Source organism: Podarcis cretensis (genome assembly GCF_951804945.1).
Source record: "Podarcis cretensis genome assembly, chromosome: 5".
NCBI lineage: Eukaryota > Metazoa > Chordata > Lepidosauria > Squamata > Lacertidae > Podarcis > Podarcis cretensis.
This window is the reverse complement of record NC_137174.1, coordinates 44354916-44382170: the sequence shown is the minus strand read 5'-3', so window position 1 is coordinate 44382170 and position 27255 is coordinate 44354916. Positions and strand designations below refer to the sequence as shown.

General features: G+C 41.9%; 1 protein-coding gene and 1 long non-coding RNA gene across 3 annotated transcripts in view; one reads left to right on the top strand and one right to left on the bottom strand.

The window, feature by feature from the left end:
• The window catches only part of LOC307216669 ((E2-independent) E3 ubiquitin-conjugating enzyme FATS), a 143758-nt gene that overhangs the window by 77097 nt on the left and 39406 nt on the right, over nt 1-27255 (bottom strand). Inside the window, exon 1 of one of the 2 annotated variants that reach the window (XM_079977126.1) lies at nt 9546-9764. The exons of the other annotated variant lie outside the window; for it this stretch is intronic. Within the exon in view, the coding sequence (XP_079833252.1) occupies nt 9546-9711 (166 nt within the window). The 5' untranslated portion in view covers nt 9712-9764. Of the gene's footprint in view, nt 1-9545; nt 9765-27255 lie in introns of those variants that run through there. 2 annotated transcript variants of the gene reach the window in all.
• LOC307216688 lies at nt 7115-11332 on the top strand. The gene is made up of 2 exons (XR_013839272.1): nt 7115-7211; nt 11113-11332. It is a non-coding gene; the product is annotated as an uncharacterized lncRNA (long non-coding RNA).

Sequence of the window (27255 nt, the reverse complement as noted above, 5' to 3'; positions counted from 1 at the left end):
ATTTTCAATTTCAAGTTTGGTGCAAAAAATCAAAGAATGTGAATTCACTGCATTGCCCTATTGAATAAAAGTACAGTGGTACCTCTGGTTAAGAACTTAATTCGTTCTGGAGGTCTGTTCTTAACCTGAAACTGTTCTTAACCTGAGGTGCCACTTTAGCTAATGGGGCCTCCTGCTGCCGCTGTGCCGCCAGAGAACGATTTCTGTTCTCATCCTGAAGCAAAGTTCTTAACCTGAGGTACTATTTCTGGGTTAGCAGAGTCTGTAACCTGAAGCATCTGCAACCCGAGGTACCACTGTATCTGTACAGTTTTTGGTTGCCATCAGAACAAGTTTACCCATGAATAAACATGTATATTAACTAATTATATCATTATGAATGCATTAAAATGAATATTCTCCTATTTTAAATGAAAATTCTCTAATATTCTCATTAATCAAGAATATTCTGGAGAATTTAACATCACTAGTTCCCACATGTGCCTCTCCAAGTAAGACCAAGCTTGCTATCAGGGATAAGAAATGGATTGGGTGAACTGGTAGGGGAACTTTAGGAAGAAGGGCCACCACTCTGGGGTAGAACAGTTGCCTTCCATGCAAAAGGTTGTCTCCAGCATCTTCAGGTAGGGCTGGGAGAAAAGCCCTGGTGAAATCCTAGAAAGCCAGTGCAGGCCAGTCAGCTAGATGGGCTAATACTTTTGATCACTATAAGGCAGCTTTCTATGTTCCTGTGCAGGCCTCAGTTTGGTTGTTATGTAGAATTACGGAATATCTCGATGAGCCCGGCCAAAGATTCTGCCTCATATAACAATATTTTGTGTATCAAGACAAGCAGGTGATGTATGTTGTGAGAGAAAGCCTCTCCTCCTACCAGAGGGGAGGTGTTGTGAGCGGGAGCCGTTCCCGCGTCAGCAGGGGGGCGTATTTGGCCCCCTGTGTCACTTTCCCAGCTGCTGTGCCGTGCCCGTCAGGCCAGCCAGTAGGGCGGGCTTGGGGGCGGGCTCTAGCCGCATTCAAGCGGCCACCGCAGCCCTGTGCCTCATTCTGATGCGTGGGGTGGAGTCATATATAGATTGTTTGATCCAATGCCTAAGCCAATACCACTCACATGCTGTAACCAATAAAGTTGTGGCCTTCTTTAGCCCATTAACCTAAAATACATGTGTCCTTGTGTCTTATTTATCCCTAAGCGGGTGGCGGGTCCTCGACTCACAAGGGTTAGAAACATTAGCTGTCATCTCTAGGCTAGTCTTGGCTCAACAGAAACAGAACTGAAGAGATCTTGAGTTTTCTACATCTTTGCTTTACGGTGCTTTGCCCCCGATTCTAAAAATCAGGTCTGCGTGGCTAATTCTCCATACATCATTCAAACTGCATTAAAAGTTTCAGTGCTGCTTTGAGAGGATTCCATGGTGATGAAACTGTGAAAAGCCAGAACACCAGGAATGCTGAAGTCACCTAAGGATCCTGTGGGTGTGAAATTGTAGGCAATTACATCTGATCACTATGTCAGACATTGCTGCTGAATTTATTCAAATTTGCTATAGAAATTGTTTTGAAGTACTTCAGAATACCAAGAGCCCTGATTAAAGCAAATTGTGTCTACAATATGCAATGCTGTGGGAAGAGAATCTAGTCCAACAAGAGTTGTACATGATTAGAAAATGTCAAACACCAGAACAACAACAACAAATTAAAGAAATGAAATATCTCAGAAAAATACTGCTCCTGAGTTTCAAAGTCTTCTGGAAGACGGTCGCTAGCAACTGACTCAGGACAGGTGAGAGCAAAATGGAATTATGTAAATGGGACCCATAATGACGATGAGGACAAATTGAGTTGACCAAGTTAAAACTATTTTTTTTTTTTTTTTGCAGAAGGTGGTATAATCTGATAATGTTATATATTGGTGTCCAGGGGAAAAGATTCCTGAAAAACAAGTACAGTGCTGCATTTTAAAATATTGAATGTTTAGGAGATGGGGAACAGAGAACATCCTTTTCCACAGAAAATATTCCATTTTCAGTCCTTGACATCTCCAAACTCGGCTGGAAAGACTCCCTTCTGAAACTCTGGAGAGCTGCTAGCAGCCATTGTAGAGTAGACAATACTAAGTTGGACCAATGGACTCAGTATGTATGGATATGAATATGGATGGATGTATCAGCAGTAAGCCCATATCATCACAGTTCTACTTAGCAACTAAGTAAAACAACAGCTTCATCATCACCTGCACCAGCCCTCAACTTGTGACACTCAATATTAGATAGTATTTCTTGATCCTTTCCACCTATTTGACAGTGATCCTGTCCAATTTGCAGCACTGACTCTGCCTCAATGGGCTGCACAAAAGCTAGAATTATAAGATGGTCCAAAGTACAGCAGAGAACAAATCATCCATCAATTTTGCCTCCTCACAAAGGCCATTGTTGATAGCCGCTTTATTCAAAGTTGCTGCCACCCACCCTGGGTACTGGACAAACAGCACAGAGAAGCAACATAATCAGGTTTAGGTTTCTGTGGGCTCTTAGCAATATAGCACAAATGAAACTACAACCTCTCATATGCTGTTCTTGTCTGAAATTTTGTCTGAAATTTTGTCTGAAAGCACGATCTTACTTACTATGGGGATCTGGGCAGATCAGAAGTAGCATGTGTTGTTTCCTGACCATGGAGGTGGGCAACTATTGTCCCCATCTTCAAAAGGGGGCGGGGATAAGACCCAGGTAACTACCAGCGCGGGTGGTGCTGTGGGTTAAACCACAGAGCCTAGCACTTGCCAATCGGAAGGTTGGCAGTTCGAATCCCCACGATGGGGTGAGCTTCCATTGCTCGGTCCCAGCTCCTGCCAACCTAGCAGTTCAAAAGCACGTCAAAGTGCAAGTAGATAAATAGGTACCGCTCTGGCGGGAAGATAAACGGTGTTTCCATGCGCTGCTCTGGTTCGCCAGAAGCGGCTTAGTCATGCTGGCCACATGACCCGGAAGCTGTACGCCAGCTCCCTCGGCCAATAAAGCGAGATGAGCACTGCAACCCCAGAGTCGGCCACGACTGGACCTAATGGTCAGGGGTCCCTTTACCTTTAACTAACAGCTTGTAAGCTTGACATTGATATCAGGAAAGGTCCTAGAACAGATAAATTACGCAGTCAGTTTGTGAGCACTTAGAAAAGGATGCCGTGGTTATTAAGTCCTAGTATAGATTTCTCAAAAACAAGTCATGCCAGACGAATCTCAATTCTTTTTTTTTTTTATAGAGTTACAAGCTTGGTGGATCAAGGGAATGCTGTGGACATGAGTCATGGATTTGATCACCACATTGAGCAAAGGATTCCTGCATTGCAGGGTGTTGGACTAAATGATCCTTGTGGCCTCTTCCAACTCTACACTTGTACGATTCTATGCTTCTGCCGATGGGTCAGGACTTGGAAATTGTTACATCCAGTGGGGCACAGCCTTCCCACTCAAACTGACAAGCAAAAAAAATCCTCAATATCTCAAAGCCAATCACTTTTCCTTGTCCCCCCCCCAAATTTTCTACTTGCACAGAAGCTTGTAGAAGCATTTCTGCTAAACTCCTGTTCTCTTGCCTATCAGCTCTCTGCAGCACTTTGTCAATCCTACTTCAAAAGTATAGCTATGGCAAAGAGGCATGTCTCATGTGCATCTAGGCAGAAAAACCATGTGACCAATCAGACTGCTGGGAAGTCAGTCCTGATAGGAAGACTCTTACTTCATTTGTTGTTATGGTGCCTGTTCAGCACAGCCACTATAGCAGATATTGAAGGAGTCAGAACTGCTTCCAAAACAGCATTAGCCTAGCACGTTTAGAGCTGTTTCCCTGAAGGCAAGAGAAACAACAGGTTTCCTACTCTGAGGAACTCCACGCCACCCATAGTATTTATTTTGTGACCTTGCTAGAGAGAAAGAGCAAGCAAGCAAGCTCTCTGTAATAAATATCTACTGCTCTACTTAATCATTCTGCCTCTTTTTAAATTGGGGAATTGGGAGGCAAGTAGTGGTTGGCTTGTGTATGTGTTGGAACCAACTCTGTATTAACTATTTCCCTCAAATTTCCAGAAAAGGTGTGTGGATCTGCTTCCAAAAAGCCTCTCCTCTAGCAGGGGATATATCTTGAATGCATAGGAATGAATCAAAATGCTGTCACTATATTTCCAGCTTGTTCTTTGTAAGTTTGTCGGTGAACTTCTAAAGTGAGACATTTGGGCTCTGTGCCTGTCTGGACACGACTCCGCAATATTCCCCAAACCTGGAAGATAGTGTCCAAAATCTCTGATATAATAGAGGCCAATTATGATTAGCCTGGTGTGATGAACTCCACACATGAGCAGAGATTATTACTACTCATTTCCAGAACTGAGCTACACATTATAATTATGTTCTGTTGTGCTTTGATGTGCCCTAGCCCAAATGAACAATCATTATTATTTTTCTATCTATTGGTTGGAACACTTTGTTCTTTTAATTTAAAAAAATGTTTTGGATAAGGAGTTGGTTTTTGGAGGGAGGAAACTGCACGCACCTGAAAGCAAGTTTTTCTCACATTTTAAAAGTTTTTAAGTGTTCAGGGTTTTTTTTGGGGGGGGCAACAGATGTGTAGGTTTTAACCACACAATAACTGAAAAGATTAGGTCATGTGGTATGGTGTAATTTCTATATAAGAGGTATTAAGTCAATCATACTTGGGCCCTCTTACCTTGAAGTTATTTCCCTGTCCCCAAATGTGTAGAGAATAACTGAGGGAGGGGGCGTTTTTTAGACAAGAAGAGACAATGGCACTATGCACACGTGTGATTGTATACTTTCCTAAATAAGTGCTATACAAGTCCTACTAAGATGAAAACATTAAGGTTAAAAATAGCAGCTCTACCAAGCAAAAATGTTACCAGCTACCACTGACACCTAAAGCATGTAGCAGTTGCAGTGTTAAATAGGCCCTGGGAGACCAGTGTCCCAAACTCCACTCTGCCATAAAGCTCACTGTATGACCTTCAGCCAGTCACTGCCTCTCAGCCCAACCTGTTTTGAGGATACAGTGTGGAGGAGGAGAGCCATATTTATGTCACCTTCAGCTTCTTGGTGGACGAAAGGTGGGATAAAAATGCACGGGGGGGGGGGGGGGGGGCGGGATAAGCACCAACACAGAACAGAGTTTTGGAGGGAAGAAGATTCAGGTGTTATTTTATTTTTCAGTTATTCTTATGATTAGGAAGCACCCTGATCCACCTCAGTTTCAAAATGATAATCAAGACTGGCTTTATTTTAAAATGTGTTGTGTGATGATAAAAACCTTAAAAACTGCCAATAGATTTTATACAGGGCGGAATGGGCATGAACACCAAACAGGCTGCATAGAAGAGACAGTGAAAACTCCCCTTTAAATAATATGCAGAAAGGACAGATCATCCACATACTGATTACCAAACAATACTGTACTTCAAAAGCACGACCACCATTTGAAACCATATTCAGCAGGGCCCCCAGGTAGCCACCTTTATGAAGATGGGAAATTGCTTATTTCACCTGCTAGAAAGTTACCAAGAGCAACTTCATTATCTTTTGCAAGGACCCACAGGCATTTCAATAAAACCTCATGATTGGCCGTATGAAAGGCTACTAAAATACCTAATAAAATCAGCATGGATAGTTGACCCCTCTCCACTGCCAGAAGGATAGCATTAAACAAAGATAGGAAAGAATTCAATAGCCATAATGCAATTACAATGGAATGAACATAAAACTGTGCCATCTCTGCTGATGGCTGTACTTTCACAGCAGGATTACAGCTGGCCAAAGCAGGGAAACAGGTTGTTCAAGTGTGCATGTGGCTGGTGCTAAAAGCCCATGTGTTTATGATGATGTCACGATGCAAATTTATGCACAGAACAATCTTAGGCATCCGCAAAACAAAGCAAAAACCCCATGATTCCCAGTGCACTTTGGTTACTTTTTCAAGGGCTGTGTGAGCCCAGCTGTGTCTGAGGAGTTATGCAAACATCACATAGAGGAAACTGCATACAAAACTCTATTCTTCTGCAAAGGCATAGATTAGTTAAAACTCTCAAAGCTGGGAAACAGTGATCTAACTGGGAAAGAAGCACACATTCGTAATCAGTCATCATCCGCCCTGCCCGCAATGAATTTGACAATACATGTGGCCAAATGGATTTGTCTTACAGTAAAAAAAAGGGGGGGTAAAGGACCTCTGACAGTCGCAGACAACTCTGGGGTTGCAGCGCTCATCTCGCTTTACAGGCTAAGGGAGCCGGCATTTGTCCGCAGACAGTTTTTCCTACCAATTTCAAAGTTACTTATTCTCTAGTAGGTGTCCATAGGATTGCAGTCATAGAAACCTAATGCCAAAAATGGTTCATTAAGTATCCAGGTAAACTGTCTCCAGGGCTTCTGGCAAAGAAAATTCTCAGATGATTTCACATTACTATTTTGTATCCTCAAATCCATGGAGATTAGTATATTTTTATAGTAAAGGTAAAGGACCCCTGACCTTTAGGTCCAGTCACAGACGACTCTGGGGTTGCGGCACTCATCTCGCTTTATTGGCTGAAGGAGCCGGCATACAGCTTCCGGGTCATGTGGCCAGCATGACTAAGCTGCTTCTGGCGAACCACAGCAGCGCACGGAAATGCCGTTTACCCTCCCGCCGGAGCAGTACCTATTTATCTACTTGCACTTTGACGCGCTTTCAGGCTGCTAGGTTGGCAGGAGCAGTGACTGAGTAACGGGAGCTCACCCAGTCGTGGGGATTCGAACCACCGACCTTCCAATCTGCAAGTCCTAGGCTCTGTGGTTCATCAAGAGGTTCAATGCTATCCTTTGCGCGTTGAATCAAGACAAAACACACTACATGTGTTAACTGGTTTACCAATACCAGGATGCCTTTGTTTAAAATCCCCCCCCACCAACAAAAAAGAAAAGAAAAGCATCGGATGAAATAAACTCCAGTCCATGAGAACTTATATCATAATAAAATTGATCGTCTTTAAGGTGTCACAAGACTTTGCTGTATTTGGTAATGGCTGTGTCCTAATGTCACAATTCCAAGGGTGTTGGGGTACCCTGAGTTCAGTGGGACTTGATCTTTAGTCACTGAAGTCACTTTAGGACTGAAGCCTAAAAGCAGCAGGACATCTTTATTCTGATTGACAAGTAGTAACTCTTTCCCACCACCAGGTAACAATGCTGTTCATTGTCAGTTCATCACCATGTTATGTTCTTTCTGTAGCTGGCAGTGACACAATTCATATATTAGGAATTCTATGTTCTACTGCTGCCTGAGTGCTGGAAGGAAGACCGCTGCTGCAAGGCCCATTTCCACCTGGCCTGGGGGGCAGGGCCCAGACTCCAGAGTGAGCTTAAAGAGGCTCCTGAGAGGTCACTGGGACATTGCTGGAACAACTCTTGGGTTGCGGCAACTGGCTAAAATGTTTTCAAATGTTTTAAATGGTTCTAATTTTGGTTCCTCTGTTTTGTTTTTGTCGGGTTAGTGTTGGTTAAATGTTTAGTTGGAGTTGGTGGTTACTTTGAGTATACAGTAACTGTAAACAGTTTGTTATTATTATTGGTTTTTATTTATTTATTTATTGGTTGGTTGGTTGGTTGGTTGGTTGGTTTGTTGCTTGTATAGGGTATCTCGTTTTTTAATGTTTGATGTTCTGTTGTGTTTTATTTGTTGCAAGCCGCCCAGAGTGGCTGGGGAAACCCAGCCAGATGGGAGGGAAATGAATGAATTATTGTTGTTGTTGCTATTATTATTATTATTATTATTATTATTATTATTATTATTATTATGCAAAGTAAAAGAGGCATTTTGCCAAAGGCCAACTAAATCCACCCAAGTATTAAAGTCACAGTGCTAACAAGTTGCTTCAAACGTAGCAACTTTGTACTTAATTTCCCCCTGAAATCATCCTGTACATGTCTACTTGAACATAAATCTCATTAAATTCAACAGGGCTTACTCCCAGGTAAGTGAGTGTATTGCTTTTGGCTACACTGTCCTGTTGTTAAATGATTGCTTCACGTTGCTGCAATACATCATAGTCAATATTACCAGTATTTTTATCTCTCTAGATAACACATATATGTATATGTTTGTTAGTTTTTTTTTAGAATGTATTTTGTCATGAGGAAAAGAGATTTGTCATAGATCACAAAGTGTGAGAGAAAATAATTACATTTTAAGCAGGGTGCATGCTAATACTGTTTTCACAGAAGAAAATTAGCCCCATTGTGATTTGTCGTCTTGTCTAGGAAGTTATTTATTCCAGCCTTTCTTTTAATGGGGTAAAATCTATTTTGCAAGCTGGCATGTGAGTTGAACTGAATTAATGCAAACCCATTATTTACATTTCGAGATACTTGTCTTTGCTGTGGCAGGGCATATGGGAAAATGTTAACAATTTCACTGGTGTTGACTAACAAATCAAAACTTTCAGGAGTTTTTTTAATACCCTGACTAATGGAGATAGATGCCTAACACCGCTCCCCCACTGTTTTGTGTCTCACAGACACAGCATCTGTCTTTTTTGCCATTGGAAAAACAAGATTCATTAATAACGTTGCTTTCAAATGATGTATAGCCGAACATACGTCCTGCAACACAATCCTTCTAGAAAGCAATAATCAGACTACACAAACAACACTCCTAACAAACACAGGGAAATGTCTGGTGGCCATGACCTAGTGCTAAATATATGTTAAAAAAGGAAATTACACACAAACCACATGTGTAACTCTAAACCTCCTGCAATCCTTTTCTGACATACCTGGGCGTAAGACCCATTCATCTTAATAGGACTTACTTCTGACTAGATATGTATAGGGTTGACTATAATATCTGGATTCCTCTTGGTTACAATTATTTTGGTTACATTTTGATTACAGGGGTCTACAAGAACTTGGGCTTTGCAAGAAGTGGAATGTTGAATATAGTTTATTTAATTTAATTTTAGCTTAGAATAGTAATTTATATCCCACTTCTCTCCATTAAAATTGGACCCAAGGTAGTTTACAGAAGTAAAAACTTTTTTAAAATATTACACCGCATCACGTTCTGTATAGATCAATAACATACATGTAAAAAACACATGCTACACCGCCAAACTAAATGCACATTACAAAATACAGTACAAAAACACAATAGCAAAATCCAGATACCAACTGTGTTGCTGTATGCATTCAAGTTTATTTATTTATTTTTTTTAAAGGCAGCTTGAAATGTATAGAAAATTACTGAGACTGAAATCCTATACACAATTACCCGGAAGCAGAATTTGTTCAACTCAAATTGAATTACTTTTTAATAGAAACATAGAGGCTTCCACTGTAAATCCTCAACAATTGTGCTCTTTAAATTCTGCTTTAAATGCAGGAGCCAGCCAGGTCTTTTCAAAAAGTTCACCAAATGTTGTAGTACCAACAGAAGCAACAAAACAAAACAAAAACAAAGCAAAGCATTGTTCAACTACTGAAGCGAAAAGCCTGGAAAACTTGTACCAAACTTACCAAGGCAACACGGTTTCCCCCAGGAGGCATGGTTAATCATGAAGCAAATTTGAGATATGAAGGGCTTTCTTTCCTGGTTCCTTGCTACAAGAAGCTTTGTCCTTAAATCCATCTGGTTGTGCCCTGTGCAGCTCAAGACCAGGGGTTTCCTTTTCTGAGAAGGCATATTTCATGTTGGTTTCAGTTTTATAAATGTTTCCCTTGGCTTGCTTTCGCTAGGCCGGCTGCCACTTGTTGCAATGGTAACAGGGGAAGCCAGGATCTGCTTTCTGCTCAGTCGGCTGGAATGAATAATTAATTCCCCCCCCCCACCTCCCCTCATTAGCATTCCATTCAAGCGACACAAATGAAGCAATTCATTTCTCTTTTTTGTCCTCAGAAGCTCACTGGATTAATGAGGGTTATCTAGGAGATAAGGCCCAGGCCTGCTGATTTCATTTAGCCTGATTGGTTAGAAACGGTGTATCCTAAATGCAGGGCCCCATTTGCCCGCATATCAATTTTTGGCTGCTGCATTTTTCAACCTTCTTCTGGCAGGAGATCTTACATTCAGCCAGGGAGGATATCTATCTGGCGGACGCCGCATGAATCTTTCATTTTTGCAACTTTAATATTTTATGCTGGCAGTGTTCTCTGTTTATAGGTGCTTTGTGGAGCCACGTGAAGGACAGGTCTAGCACCAGAAAATGCCCTTATATGTAACTTACTCCTGGCCAATTTGGCACTCCTGCCGGTGAGTTTGCACCACAACTGAATTCACCCCTCCAGCAGCTCACCTGCTGAAAGGTTGGGTAAAAGTGCCTCCACCTCACCTCACTGTGGACATAAACCACTTACTTTTCTGTAAGCTGCTTTGAGACATACAATGAAAAGTGGGGTATACTTTTTTAAAAAAATATGTAGGTAGAGGACACAATCTGTATTGGTCTGGTGTGCCATCCCCAATGAAATGAATGGGAACAGCCCAAGAGTATACTTGTGTTTTTTAATGGATGCTGCATCTGTAATAACAACAAGGCAGTGTGCCTTATATACAGTCAGGCAGCCAGTTCATTGAATTGTTTACTGCAGTTGGGAAGATCTAGGAGACATCTTTCTCAGCCCACTATCTGTCATCTTTCGGACCAAAGATTGAACCTGGGACCATCACTTTTGCGGCTTCCTTCCAATTTTTGGGTTTTTTCTATATCTTTTCCAGAGGTTTTGCAGTCCTCAGGTGCACTAGATCATAACACTCTGTTCCTTCTGATATTCAGCAAGCCTCATCCCTTGTAATGTTGTCAAGAGCACTGAAGACCAATTTCTTCTCAAAAACCCTCAGTGGTTAAAGCATTCTGGGGTCTTTGTGTTGTGGGTCGCCTGGATTTTTTTGTTGTTTTTGATGTTTTTAGCTTTAGAGCAGCTATGGAATGAAGTTTTAAACTATTTAAATATTTTAAAATATACTGAAAAGTTGTTGTCACTGTCCTTTTAGATAGAGTTGCAAGTCGCTTTGTGGAAAAGATTTCTTGAAAAGCGGGATATGCATTTATGTGAAGTCATAAAATAAACCAACATTTGATTTCAGAAACCCTGTTTCCTTATATGGGGCCAGGGCAATAGCAGCTGGCTAGAATCAGAGAAGAATCTGGCATGTCAAGAACAGCATCTGAGAGAGTAGAAGAGGAGCTTGGAGGAATCTTAGCAAGTCAAAGGGGCATGGCACTATGATAGAATCTCGGCAGAGGTGAAACCAAAGAAGAGGAAGAAGGGTGGAACCTAGTAGAATCTAACAGGTCTAGCACAAAGCCTATGACAAAACCTTGGTTTTATTGCCTATGCAGAACCTATATTAACTATATTATGTACACATATTTGTACATAATAAGAGAAAGAGGAAGGAGCAAGACTTTCAAGCTTTATGGACTTAAATATCTGTTTGCTTGTTTTTAAATCACAACAATGGGGCAAGTGAAATAGCATTATTTTGTTGTTGTTTAGTCGTTTAGTCGTGTCCGACTCTTCGTGACCCCATGGACCAGAGAACGCCAGGCACTCCTGTCCTCCACTGCCCCCCGCAGCTTGGTCAGACTCATGCTGGTAACCTCGAAAACACTATCCAACCATCTCGTCCTCTGTCGCCCCCTTCTCCTTGTGCCCTCCATCTTTCCCAACATCAGGGTACACCCATAAAGTAGAGTCTGTAGGACTTTTTGATTTCTGCCATAAATGTCAATGGTGATCATCCTATCATCCAAGTACAAATGTTATTACTGAGCACTGAATTCAGGGCCTAGCATGTTCTTAGCACTTGTGGCTGCAGATATCTGGAGCACTGCCTGGTGCCATCTCAGAGCCCACACATTGGGGACAGAAAGAGATATCCAGGGCTGAGGTAAGGCTGTGTTAAACAAAGTGCTCCTTCATGGGTAGGAGAAGCAGAATGAATTGTGCAAACTAAGCCAATTTATACAGAACTTCCTTAAAGTAAAATCTGGTGTTTGTTTACTTATTTTGTTAATAATGTATACTGTCTTAAAGGTTGTCAGTGTTCTATTAGCCAGACATCATCAAATGGCAGAAGAGGCAAGAACAATTCCCAGGCTTGGATTCTTCTTCTGAGCAGCCGTACACTACTAGAGCCTAGACTGCCACAGCAGGTTTCTCATGCACCCCTCCTTCTGTGCAGGCTTCTGTTTACATTAATTACACAATCAAATCCTTTTAGTGTACAAAAATTGCTTCCTTCTTCCCACAGATGCTTTGGCCACTGTCTAGACAAGGATTTGAGTACTCTGATCCTTGTGTTTACCACTTCTCCAGCATTAACGTTGTGCAATGCTGGTTTTGTCTTCATGTGCATCATACATGAGAAACAAATGTCTTTGCAAGGATGGGCAGAAGGGAGATAGTGGTGGGTTGCTGGATGACTTGATATATATTGGCAAGGGTTTCTCAGTTCCAATTGTTTAGCAATAGCAACAACAGAAAGGCTTTCTGAATCCAAATAAGGCTGTTGCAATCCCTGATTTGTATTAATTCAGATGCAGATTTGTATACTAGCAGCCTCCTAGCAAGAGTTCCTTGGGAATTCTAAGACACACACACACAAAAAACCAGGGCAGGTTTGAAAATAGTGATTAAAAGGTTGAATCTGCTGACATAGTTCAATATAGTGTCCTGTTATATCTTAACATAGATGAAAACATGCTCCTTGATCTTGGGTACCATTGTGCAAATTTAGTTACAATATCTTAAGAGATCTCCAAATGCACGGTGAATAATTTCACGACCAACCATTATAGTAGATATGCAGGTCATCTCAGTGTACAACAGGGTAGAATAGGAAATTGGCTGTGCCCCCTTCAGCTGCCATTTTTCATTTGGCTGCACGCACCCAGGCTTTTTGCAGGCTATTGATAGTAGGGAATCCCATAAGCAGTAAGGTGAAGGTAAAGGGACCCCTGACCATTAGGTCCAGTCATGACTGACTCTGGGGTTGCGGCGCTCATTTCGCTTTACTGGCCGAGGGAGCTGGCGTACAGATTCCGGGTCATGTGGCCAGCATGACTAAGCTGCTTCTGGCAAACCAGAGCAGTGCACAGAAACGCTGTTTACCTTTCCGCTGGAGCGGTACCTATTTATCTACTTGCACTTTGATGTGCTTTCGAACTGCTAGGTTGGCAGGAGCTCACCCTGTTGCGGGGATTCGAACCGCCAATCTTCTGATCGGCAAGTCCTAGGCTCTGTGGTTTAACCCACAGCACCACCCACGTCCCCCCATGAGCAGTACTTCCACACATATTTGGTGGGTGAAATAGAGAACTTTGAACTGGCTTTTTGTGTGTTTCTGCTGAATCTTTGTTAATGAGCTGGCTCAGAGTTTCCCCCTGCCCCCATTCCTTTCAAAGTTTTCTGCTGCCTGTGGAAGCTGCTTATGGGCAAGGAGATCCTGAAAACATTTAACCTACCTCTTCAAATGTGCAGATTTTCCTCAAAGTCCATGCCTGAGTTGTGACTCAGGATCTGTGACATGAGAAGAAGCATTTCATACATTTTAAAATTTCATTCACTTTCCTTTTTAAAAAATGATTTTAAAAAAGGAAAGAAAGAAAGAAACACTTTACAATGTTCAGCACATTATATGGGATATTAATATCAAATAGTATTGAATAAATAAAGCATGTTTTATTCCACAACCATCTTCTTATTTCAAACAGTCTTATCTAAACCAAAGGCAACTGTCTCCCTTCAGCCTCTTTGACAGATACAAATAACTGCAGTCTGTTAAAATCTTTGCTTTAATTTAATCAAAGGAGGTATTTATGAAGCACTTTGCAACCTCCCAGAAGTCTGTGACACAGAAATTGGGCTAAATCAAATTAGCATTCTATATAAAGAGACTTGTGCCTTAATGACTGCACTCATAAGCCATTTGTACAAAAGAGGGCAATAATTTCCTTCCGTGTTATAGTTCTCCATAATAAATAAGAGAAAGAGTAAATCAAGTCAGCATTTATTGTCTGAAAAGATAAGGCACCTGAAATAGCCTCTGTTTATTAATTTATTTTTCTCCTGAAAGCCTGTAAATTTAATACGAGCCATTTAATTGTCTAGTAAACATTTCTTTTCTAATTTGCTCACATCACTTTAGCAGAAATACATGGCACAGGAGAAGAATGGAATGAATGCCAAGGTCCATGGACATTCCCTGGTTCCACCGGTTCCAAAATGAACCGGATCTTTGTTACATTTGAATGACATTCTATAGTTAGCATTTGTGAACTCTTACAGCCCAGAAGCTAACAAAGGGGTCGCTTTCTCAGGTTATGTTATGATAAAGGAAAATGAATTATGATGGATATGCCTTTTATCAACCACTTTTGCAGTGAATCAACGGCTATTTAACTGTGATGACTATCGATCAGAGATACAAGGCACATGCATTCCTCTACCACCTCTTGTGTATGTTGATGCTCTTGCAGTCCCCACCCGCTTTGGTTGCTGTTACTCCAAGCCTTAATTACCAGAAAGCATTCTCCTGTAAGTTGCTAGGAGCTGGATAAAAAGAGTCTGGAAGGGTAAGCCCAGAAATATGTTTGGCACATGTACCTTTAAAAAGCTGTGGAAGCCATTGGAAGAATAGCTGTTCACTGATCCTTTGTATCCAGCATGCAATTTCTTTGGCGCATTCCTGACATTACTCGCAGCTCGTTTGATACTTATGGGCCCACATCAAAGCCTCTCTGTACAGACATTTTTAGAGCTCCTGTGATCAGAGTGGCAGGCTCTGGCCCTCCATGCAGGGGCGAGGAAGGGGGGGTGCGGTGGGTGCGTTCCGCCTCGGGTGTCACCACTGAGGGGGGTGACCAAATGCCGGTCGGCACTCACCATGGGGCCTGCAGTGTACCCGAGCCACGCGTCTCTCCTGGGAGAGACGCATTGGCTTGGGCGCGCGCAGGCTCTGCGCTGCCCAGATGGTCCACCCGCTGCCTCCCCCCAGCTGTAGGGTGACTGAGTGGGAGGAGGCAGACTCCAGAGGCCCCACATGCCCGAGCGACTTCCTCCACCACTGCCTCCATGCACCATGTACGGATTTCAGTTCCACAACCCATCATTCAGTGTTTCTAGTATGTTAAGTCACACAGGTTGTGTCCATGCACACAGGTCGTTATGCAGATGTTCAAATCAACAGGTGGAAGCTGGGCATGGAGAGGAAGCAGAGTCTACTGTCTCAGTCCTTTGCTCCATGCATACAGAACCAGCTAAAAAGAATCTCTGCGCAGAGATGGTATGACTGATATATCTACTGAAACTGAACCATTGGTCCCTGAGACCAAATTAAATGCCACCCCAAGAACTACAAATAATAATTTAAACAAAAGGGAATCTCTAAACCCTTAAAATAAACAACTTAAGTGGAAATCCTATACAGGAGCTGTTTGCTGGGAGCTGTAGGGCATGGAGGAACCACAACTATACTGGCAGAACACAAGCTATGCTGGCCAGTGGAAAGCACACCAGCAGAATACCTCAGGCATGCAGGTGGAACAAATGTACATCCCTTCCTCTAATGGGATCTTCACAACTTGGTTCAGGGATAGGGAATAGATTTTAGCTTGACAGCCCATTCCTTTTTGAGCAACCTTCAGGGAGCCACTTGCCAGTCATGGGTGGGGTCAGAGGCTAAAGTGGGTGGAGCAATGAATGTCAATGATCTTTTCCTACAGTAGGCCAGCATCTACACACACTCATATTCACGCTTCTCTATTCGCCATCCAGGCAAGCAAGAGGCTCTATCAGTGTTCAAGGACACATTCCAGCCAAGCAAAAACGTTTGTCATGCAAAGCAGGGCCAGTGAGGAGGGCGACAGCCTGGAGAGAAATGGAGTGGCCTGGAAAGAGTTCCAAGGGCCAGATAGGGTGGCTTGGAGTTACACACTTGGCCTGAGGTTTGCCACCTCTGCCTTAATTAAAAGGGTAGTGCCAGCCCAAAATGTTTTGCTGCTTTAACTGAAACCCAGATAGTGTCTCTTGCACTTAAAAAGTATTGCTGTGCTATTCAGGCACTGATTTCTGCCTACATCTATTTCCATTCCTCGAACCCCCACCAGGTCCCTTTTTTCTGCCACAGTACTGCTCTGGCCCTGAGCAAGGGTGCATCCAAGAAGAGTGAGTAAAAAAAGAAGGAATCATACAATCAAGTATAGGTAATCACTTTCTTTTGGTAGCCCCATCCCCTGGAAACATTCAATTATGGTCTGCATTTCCAGTGTTTTCATATGACGCTTCATGAACACATGAGAAATCCAGGAACAAAAAAACAAAAACCAGCACGAAATTAAGCCATATATTTTGCACAAGGCTTGATTTACATTTCCTTCTGTTTGGCACTTTCTGCCTTCAGTGACCAGTTTGCTAGGCTTAATTCTGCACTGTAACCCAAGGCGGAAAAATTCCCTTGAACCATTCCTTTAATTGCACACCACATTTTTAGGGTCACAGATAATTAAAGTATTTATTTCATCATGTTGTGAACTTTGAAGTTTGCCGTTCAAATAATGAAATGCATATGAAGCTGCTACAGATTCATTTTTTCCCCCGAACCCTGTTAAAGATACCGAGCCAAGCCAGGATTTCTCAACAGTTCCTTGCCTCAGTGTTTAAATTCTCCAAACTTTATGCCTTGTTTCAGCACTTTGTGAAGTTTTATTACTGTTGAAGGGCAGGACGCACTATACTTTGCACGACAATGGATGAATCCAAAGGCTATAGCAGTGTGAATAAATAATACAGCTAATAGTCCCAAAGACCTTAGAAGCAAGAGTGGCACCATTATCAGACTGCCTTTTGATAGCTTTCCCACATTGTTCAATAAAAGCAATTTGCTACTGATGGCTGGGGCATCCCCTAGTCACTGAAATAACAGGTAAGGTACATGATTCAATTTTTAAAACCTGTGCAGTTGCTCCATTTACAGTTATTGCTTGGAAACCTCATTGACACAATTCGGTGCTAAGGCACAGCTGTGTGTTTTCTCTATCCCCACTCAAAATTTACTGTAAACTGAGATGCATCAGATAGAATGGGGAAAATACACTCAATTACAAAAAAACGGATCAATCCGTTTGTTCTTTACTCCACCGACATCATTAATGCATCATTCGGGGGAAAACATTACTCCCTAAAAAGCTTTAGAATGCAGTAAACTGGGAACTTCTATGGGACAGGCAAACTACACAAGGTGTGAAATATGTGAGAGAGTATTATTATTATTATTATTATTATTATTATTATTATTATTATTATTATCTAAACTACTGTAGAACCAGCTCTGAAGTGGATCGAGGCACTGAACTGGTGGTAGACTCTTCCTCTAACACTGTTTCCCCAATTGAAATCATGTTCTCCCTCCAAAAGCTGCTATTGGATGGAGAGATGGGAATTACTGATACCATTGAAAACTAGTCTTCCTCTCCTAGGGATGCAGAAGAAATATGATTCCATTCACCATTAAAAGTGAATTTATCAAATTTGAACTTTCTGAAACATGAGAACCGAAACACAGCCTCCCTTCAAAATTTGCAAGCTTTCAAATTTTGCAATTAAACAATGTTTACAAAAATGCTTATATTAGGTGAAAGTATGCAAAACAATAAAAATATGGGTGAAAACAACATACAAGATGCATTGTATTATGAGAAAATGCTTGCAAAAATGTGTAGATTAATCAATACTGCATACAAAAATGTGTTGGCAGGGGTATTTTGCACTAAAATGCTGGTGAATTTTCACAAGGACTTACCAAAAAAATCCACAAATAGTTGCAGAAATATGCAGAACTGGATTTTAGACTGGAAAATTGGCAGATCCTTCCATCGCTAGACTTGACAAACTTAGATCCATTATTTTCAGTGGGTCTGAGTCTGAATAGGATTTAGTCAGACCCACTGAAAGTTCATAAAATACAACCCCATTATACTGTGCCTTTTCCCCTGGCCTGGCCAATAGAAGTTTGAAGAGGAAGCACAGATTTCAGCTGCAAAAATGGGCTTAAAACTAGCCCCCAATCCAATTCACCCTTCCTCTCTCACCCAAGGCTCTCAACGGCTTGCCCCTATGTGGCATTCACCCTGAGACCTATAAGTGAGAATGGATGCACAACTGGGAAACACATGTGCTTTGCAGGAGGGTCATTCACTTTAGTGGGACTCACATAGGTATAGTATTCTTAACAACTGCAATGCACCCTACAGGAAAATACCCTTGTATGGTGAGTGATGAGAACTCAGTGCTTTGTGCACAGAGGGTCTCTGTTTCAATCCAAGGCATCTCCCAAAAAAAGGATCAGGTAGTAGATGATGCAAAAAACTTTTGCCTAAGAGTTGGAGGACAGGAGTTGCTGACAGTAAAAGGAGACAATCCAGGGTCTTTAGGGACAAAGCAAAGACCCTCAGGATGCTCAGAGTGAAAGGGCAGGAGAAGAATGAAGATGATGATCAGGGTTGTGGTAAATAACAAACTGAACATGGTGTGTTTGTCCCACTTCCCAGAAGCACGTTATAAAAACATGGCAAATTCTCTGTAGATGGTGCCTCTAGAGACGTGATAAAAGCAATGTGTTAGCTTCATAAATAAAAGGGAACATTATGAAAATCACTCTCCCACCTCTTCAGTTTCAAAATTTCTGATCTTTCACCTTTCATGTATATTGGAAAGAGGGGGTGGAATTTATTTATGGGCACTTTCCTATACTCAAAAGCAACCTTTAGATCTGTGAAGCAACAGAAAAGCCCAGTGATCAAGCACTCAGAGCAACAGCATCATGATTCTTTTCTCTGGTTTTTGCAAATACAGATACCATGTGCCACTCTCTACTATGTGCCATAACAAAATACTTTCTTTAAAGTTTCTTTATCTGCCATGAATCTGATTAACCCTCTCAGGCCCCAGAGCTATTGAAAGTGTTGGCACTGTTCCATATGTTATGTTCCATAAGTTCCATATGACTGCTAATATTTATCACTTCCAGATATTCTGCTTTATGGCAGGTGGTACTTACAAGCCAGGTGGCTTTCTTGACCAATAACAGTAATGTAGAAGGACTTCATTATTCACCATAACAGATTTCTCTCTTTTGTTTTGATTGGGGTGGCATTTCTCAGTGTTACCATCCTATGAAGCATTGCCCTCATAAATAAAAAATAATAATATTGGCACTCTGACCCTGGAAACTGCTAAATTTGGGGGAGTAGATGGAGAAAGTAACCAAAAGATTGCCACGTCTTAGCTGATGCTGCAGTTGTTGCTAGGCAGGGAATAGCTTCCCAGGGAGTTCAGATGGCTGGAAGGCCTGCTGTAAATTAAAAACTTAAAACAGGTCAATTAGGCTGAGTGATAGGATTATGTGCTCAGATTTAGAAAAACAAAACACCAATTTAGAGGATAAGGCACACTTGCTGTTCCCACTCCTATGGGCAGTTAATTTGAGAATTTCAATTCTTTCCCTCCTTTCATAGCATTACTGTTTATACCTATAGCTTTATACATGCACATGACACATGGCAAAAGCAGACAGATTCCCACCCCAGAAAGCCTAAAGTCTAAGCACCAAACTAGATGAGAAATGAACGGTTTCCCTGTGTTTTAGTTGGGGTATTTTGTTTGTTTTATACTGAAATGCTGTTGCAGGGGACTGTGGCATCAATCACAGCAGTGTGTGGGGATGTGTGCTTAAATTTCTCCCTGTAGATCACTCTTCCTTTCACCCCTCAGCTACTTTCAACCCATGGGGGGCAGATCCAATTCCTTTCCTATGAGGGGAGAAAAGCACCTAGAGGCTAGTTTGATTGGAAAAACAGATTGCAAGGAAAGGGTTAAGCATGTCTTCCTCTCCCCACTGATACACTCTTCAAATTCATAGTTTTATATTTCTTGGTTAAAACTGGGACATTACTCCTGTATCTTGCCTAATTTGGTCCTAAATTTTGAAAAAGGGGCTTCAAAAGGCAGGGAGCGATAAAGGTAAGGGTAACAAGAAAAGAATATGCAGAAACGCTGTTGTATTTAGTTAAGCTTAGTTTCTAAAGGGGTGAAAAGGGATAAACAGTTACACTAAAGATTTGCGGGAAAGCTGTGCTGACTATTTGAAATAGCAGTGAATTAAATAATTTTAAAATTAAAACATATTTCAATTCCTCAACCTGTGGGTCCCCAGATGTTGTTGGACTACAACTCCCATCATCCCTAGCTAGCAAGGCCAGAGTTCAGGGATGATGGGAGTTGTAGTCCAACATCATCTGAGGACCCACAGGTTGGGAACCGCTGCCTTAAGCTGTCAGGAATATGTATCATAGGAACGAAGAAGCCACTCCTGCTGAAACTCACCAAAATGTCTAATAACTATCAGCTGGTTGTAAATGTCCTCTCTTTGGGCAAGCTGCTCAAAAAGGTGGTTGCTGCAGTGGTGGAGCTTCATGCTCCAGCACCGGGGGGTGGAGAGCAGGCGGGGGCGGGGCACCCAGTGCGGGCAGGGGGGGCAGCTGCGATGGCACGCTGCTGGGGGCAGTGCACTCCCCCCGCACTCCTCTTCCTCCGCCAGTGGGTTGCTGTGGAACTACAGGTGCTCTTTTTCAATCAACCAATCAATCAATGGTAAGTTCATTTAATGTATACAGGACTAGGAAGTATAACAATGTAAATCCAACATCAGTAGACCAGAAACAAGAACCCTCGCACCTCCTCCTAGAGTTCACGTGGATGGATGGGTGATCATACTTGTGTGTTATGGGTACACTTAAACAATGTCGCTCTTGGTTGTCTTCCTTTCGAAGGTAATTATTAGTCATGGTCTCAGAGTGTGAGAAATGCAGCTGTCATGGACACTGAAACAAAATGTTCCTGAACACACATTATAAACATGTTCCAAACAGCCTAATAGTCAGGGCTTTTTTTCCAGGGGGAATTCGCTGGAACTCAGTTTTGGAAGGTGGGTGCCATTGCCTTTCTAAGAGAAAGAGGGAGGCGTTCATGGTGAGTTCTGGAACCTCTTTTTCTAGAAAAATAGCACTGGTAAGAGTCCTTTGCTTTTGCTGTGCCCTTCACTAAGTTTACTTGTAATGTCTGGGCTTCTTTTCCGCCATGGCAATGTGCTACAATTATTTCAGGCATGCCTCAGCTGTCTTCCAGTTCTTAATGAGATCCACTGGAACTACTGGCACTCTGAGATGAATCTGATAAACTGGATTCATTTCAGTTTGCTTTTAGACCCTGTTTTGGCACAGAGCTGCATTGGTTGCCCTTACAGATGTCTGATACCAGGAGAAAGACAGGGAGATGCAACCCTGCTGAGTCTCCTGAATCTTTAAGCAGCTTTCAATGCTGCTGACTACTTAGCCTTCTGGATCGTCTCTCTCGACTCAAATATGGGAATGGTGTTTGGATGGTTCTGCTCATTCCTGAAGAGCCAATACCAGAAAGTGGTGCCAGAGGACAACTATTCAGCCACAAGTCATTTATATTATGGGGTTTCACATGGTTCCATCTTGTCCCTCTTGATTTTTTTCATCCAAGGCTTTAGAATAGGGTGTCCTCAAGGTGTGGATGACACACTCTCTCCTTTACAATTGATTGTAAGTGTTGAATCGCTACTTGGAATCAGAAGGAATTGCTGAATCTCTGCTTGGAATCACATATGTACTATACAAGGGCCAGTAACCACAGGGAGGGATATTGAAATATCAATATATGCTGTGAGAAGGTGTTGAAGTAAGTAGAAGGTGGAAGGATTTATTAACTTATTTGTTATAGATAGATAGCCTGAAGATAGAAATTCTTCAGGTCCACTATAGCATATTGAAAATAAAACAACAAAGAGGAAGAAGACAGAGAAAGAAGGTAAAAATCAGGAAAAACAGTCAACTGCAAGAGATAAAGCAACCTTTTAAAAAGCAGCAATAAAATAATGCTGTTTTTGCAAAATGACCAATTGGTTTGCTCCAATCATCTGCTTATATTTACATTATTTTAAAAGAGAGAACAGAGCTAGCCTTATAGACTTCTATGGATGGTATTCCATAGGAAGCATAGAAAAGAACCGGATGACAAAGTGTCCGATCCAGGGCTCTGAAACAATGACAGAGATTGCAGTACACCATGTCTTGACATGGAGCAATGTACCAGTCCCAACTATGGTAATGCAGAAGTAAATCCCATTGTTTTCAATGGGATTTCTTTCAAGGAGATGTGCATCAGATGACCATCCATATGCTCCTTGTTTCCATTAATTTACATAGAACTATAGATCAAAACTGGGTAGGTTGAACTCTAGAGAGTCAGTAGCATTTCTCAACCTACTTCATATATAAACTTTGATACAGTCCTTTTGCATCTTCATTTTCATTTGCCTACAAGTGTGTACAGTTTTTAAAACAACAACATGGTTTTATACCACCTTTTAAAGCACTTATTTAATTAAGTGGCTCTTTTCAGTGCACTGTTCCAATTAGGGTTGGCATGTGAGTCAGTCTTTTGGAAGGAAGCAATCATAAACTCTAAGATGGGTTTATTCAGCTGTAGCATTTCTAAGCTGATTTAAGCAGTTTGTCAAAAAGTGAGTGAAATTAATTAGTTTACAACACGGTTTTACTGTTATCTAGCATTCAGCAAAAACTGATGCAAACTAGTGAAATCTCATCCATCTAAATCTACATTATTCAGTTCTCCCCCTAGTACCTAACCCAAAGACCGTTATTTTGTGCTGGAAGGTTAGCTATGATTTGTATTTAGAATTAGCATAATTATGATGCACTCTCATATATCAATCAAATGAACACACATGAGGCTCAGTACTAAAATGCAGTCATTCCTAGGTATGCTTGGGCAAAATCTAGAAACATTCACCCTTTTTAGTTAAACACAACAAGCACACATTCTTTTCATCTGTACAATGCCACCACAGGAAAAAGGAAGGAATCTATCCTTTCCTCTGAATCTCCATAGCAAAAACCAACGTGGCATCCTCAGACAGCTGCCAGAGACTCAGTGGGATTCCATTTTAATTACAACCCTCGAGTAACACTGCATCAGGGGCATTGTGGGGAAATTAAAATGGAAGAAGAGCACCATCACTGCATAAGCCTGCCTGAAGGTGGGAGAAGTTAGCTGGCATGGACTAGGGTCAAGGAACTGCTCAAGACTAGAGCCTGCCCTGCTTCTCATTTCTAACTGACACCTGTCTTCTCATCATTCACCTCTCAACCAGCTCATTTGAGCTCTCTCCATTAGCTTTTTATCCATTCTCCCCCTATACAACACAAAACTCTTACCTCCAAAATACCACAATGACAGTGCTCACTTCTTACCTCTCTGTCTCATATTCCAATATATTCCTGTCTGGGGCCTTTCCTCCTCCAGCTCTACAAACCTCAACCACTCCAATGTCTTCTGCTCACTTAATGACACATACATGTCTGTCACCTTGAGCCAGTTTACAACCTCTCAGCCTAACCTACCTCACAGGACTGTTGTAAAGGAAAAAAATGTGTGAGGGAAGGGATCTTGTACAACACCTTCAACAGATAAATGGAATGAAATAAATGTCTTTGTTTTCATTTGAGAAATGTTGGAGGGTATACCTCTCCCTTCACAACCAACCTCTTTCATGGAATATTTGGCTCAAGCCTTATCCTTACTGAAACAAAACCTAAGTAAACCAAGCTGATAGAATACGCAGAAATGGCAAAGACTGATGGGAAAGATCAGAAACCAGGAAGACCAAGTATTCTTAGAAGATTGGAATAACTTCTTAAAGGTAAAGGTAAAGGTACCCCTGCCCGTACGGGCCAGTCTTGCCAGACTCTGGGGTTGGTGCACCCATCTCACTCAAGAGGCCGGGGGCCAGCGCTGTCCGGAGACACTTCCGGGTCACGTGGCCAGCGTGACATCGCTGCTCTGGCCAGAGCCAGAGCCAGAGCTGCACACGGAAACGCCGTTTACCTTCCTGCTAGTAAGCGGTCCCTATTTATCTACTTGCACCCAGGGGTGCTTTCGAACTGCTAGGTTGGCAGGCGCTGGGACCGAACGACGGGAGCGCACCCCGCCGCAGGGATTCGAACCGCCGACCTTTCGATCGGCAAGCCCTAGGCGCTGAGGCTTTTACCCACAGCGCCACCTGCGTCCCTTGGAATAACTTCTTACTATACTTAAAAGACCACTGTAGACAGTTAAAATCATCAGCAGGGATACAATTACCGTATACTCGTAATGTGAAATGAACTTTGGTTACTATGATTACATAACGGATAACAGTAAAAGATGCAGGGGGAAAAAGAAAAAGACAAAATCTTTAGAAAAGGAGCCCATGGAGGGAGAGGAGGAGGTCCGAAGGTTCGAAAGAACCTTTTTATTTTTATGTTTTGGAATGGTTATAGTGATTGTGTATAAATTTACGTAAAACCAATAAAATCCTGGACGGGGGGGACAGATAAAACCTAAGTGCACAGAAGTGCTCCCCAACCCACCCCCATTGAGGTTTGGATTGTAAGCTCCTTGAGGCAGGAACCTGTGTGCTTATTACTCGACAAAGTGCAGTGAACACCGGTCTCAGGATATGGTCAGAAAGCACATGCTGCAAGGAACATCACCTTGGATTCTGCAACTGAAGAAAGGTGGACTATAAATGTAAGAAAAGTTGAAGAATTAATGAGCCTGGAATAAATAGTGTGATATAAGAGACTGACTCGGGGCAAAATGTGATCTAGTGAATTGGGCAATTTTGAAAATGCCCATTAAGCCTCAAAATCTGTCCCAACACAGTAATTTGTGCGTTGTCCCTTGCATATTTACTTTGACTACTTCCAACACAGGTATAGAGAGGGACGTACATAAATTCACAAACAGTTTATAAATCATAGGTGTGCCAACTAAGTAAAAAGTGGTCTATAAACATCAAGGTACAGAAGGGAGGGGTGTATGGGGAAATATAGATCCTCCAAGTGTCCCTATTTTCGAGGGCATTTTCGAGGCAGCCCTGTCTGGGAAGTTTTTTATATTTGATGAATTATTTTATTTTCATCTTTTGTTGGAAGCTGCCCAGAGTGGCTGGGGAAACCCAGCCAGCTGGGTGGGGTATAAATAATAAATAATAAATAATAAATGATGATGATGATGATTTAGAGAAGCCATCCGGGTTTCTTATTTGATCCTGGAATGACGGAAACCAGCCATCTGGAATGTCCCACTTTTCCTTAGAGTGTCTCTATTTTCATCAGAGAAATGCTGGACCCTGAGCTGTCTGAAGGCAATCCTGTATAGGGAAGGGTTGTTTTTTAAAAATGTTTAATGTTTTATTATGTTTTTATATACATCGGAAGCTGTCCAGCGTGGCTAGAACAACCCAGTAAGATGTGTGGGGTATAAATAGTAACATTATCATTATGGAATGGGATGTCCCTATTTTATCGGAGAGATGTTGGAGGGTGTGGGGAATATTGTGGAGAGATATGCAGAGTATCTGGAGTTGTTTGTTTCCCCTCCCCTTCTTCTCTCTCTTTTCTGCTTCTTAGAGACAGGAGAATGTGCAGGAGTTAAGACACTTTCCCTTTTATCCTGTTCCTAGTCAGGAACACTACCCATGGCTCTCCTACAAATAGTGTTATTGTTTGCATTTCAGGCAAAGTCTATTTTAATTTAACTTTTCATCATATCTTTGTTTTGTTGTTTTTTAAATGTATAAACTGCTTAACATTAAAAAAAACCAAAGCTGCATATAAACAGAAGCAATACCTAAGATAAAATCATTTTAAAACACAGCAATCCCAGAGTAACCAGCAGTCCATTTTACCCACAGAGATCGATCTGAAAAAGCATAGAATTAAAAATAAAATGAAAAAGGTAAAGGATCCCTGACAGTTAAGTCCAGTCGCGAACGACTCTGGGGTTGCAGCGCTCATCTCGCTTTATTGGCCGAGGGAGCCGACATTTGTCCACAGACAGTTTTTCTGGGTCATGTGGCCAGCATGACTAAGCCGCTTCTGGCAAAACCAGAGCAGCGCACGGAAGCGCTGTTTACCTTCCCGCCGGAGCGGTACCTAATTATCTACTTGCACTTTGACATGCTTTCGAACTGCTAGGTTGGCAGGAGCTGGGACTGAGCAATAGGAGCTCATCGCATCGCAGGGATTCAAACCACTGACCTTCTGATCGGCAAGCCCTAGGCTTAGTGGTTTAGATCAGAGCGCCACCCGCACCCCCCAAAATAAAATAAAATAAAATAGCAAAAGCCAAAAACAGAGTAATTGACACATGCCCAATTTCCAGGGTGAAGGTGTTCCAAATGGAAGGTACCACCACACTGAAGGCCCTACTCTGAGTAACAACCACCTGTATCATAGGGGTTTGCAGTACCACCAAGAAGGCTTCATCAGATGAACACTGTGTCCAGGGTACATTCAAATTGTCCTGTCTTTTGGAAGATATGTACAGCTTGGTTACATTATGCAAAAGAGTAATGGCTGATAGTTTAGTGGAGCCCCTTTCCCCATCTACTTCGCTGATACTGGAGCAGACAACTGCCTTCTGGCTCTTATGAAAGCTTTTCAAGATTTTAAGTGCTTCATTGATAGCTTGGTACACAATTATAGGTGGATTAGAGAAACTGCTAATAGGGGATTTTTGCTCTAATCTTCTTTCAATTGTTAATATTAATTAAAGTGCACTTTCCCCCTTCATTATGCAATAAACACAAGCTGTTTCTTAAAAGGAGCATTATAATTTAAGGCTGCAATCTCAACCCCATTTACTTAGGAGCAAGCAGCACTGAATTCAATGGGACTTACTTCACCGTAGGTACATAGAGTAGTAAATTTACTATATATTTTATACCGGCTTCAGTCTGGAAAGGAGCCATGCAGAACCAAGTGAAGTTTTAGATGACTGGCCTGGGATTCAACAGAACAAATAAAGTTCAGGATCGCTCAGTCAGTAGAGCGTGAGACTCTTCATCTCAGGATTGTAAGATCGAGCTGTATATTGGGCAAAAAGATTCCTGGATTGCAGGGGGTCGGACTATATGACCCGCATCGTCCCTTCCAACTCAGCAATTCTATGATTCTATGATCCCATCATCTATTCAGTATCATAGTACTGTGTGCTTTTCCCTAAGCCTTTCCTTCATACTTTACAAAATCCTTGCAAGAAGAGGTAGTTGCCTTGGGATCACAACTCCTGAACT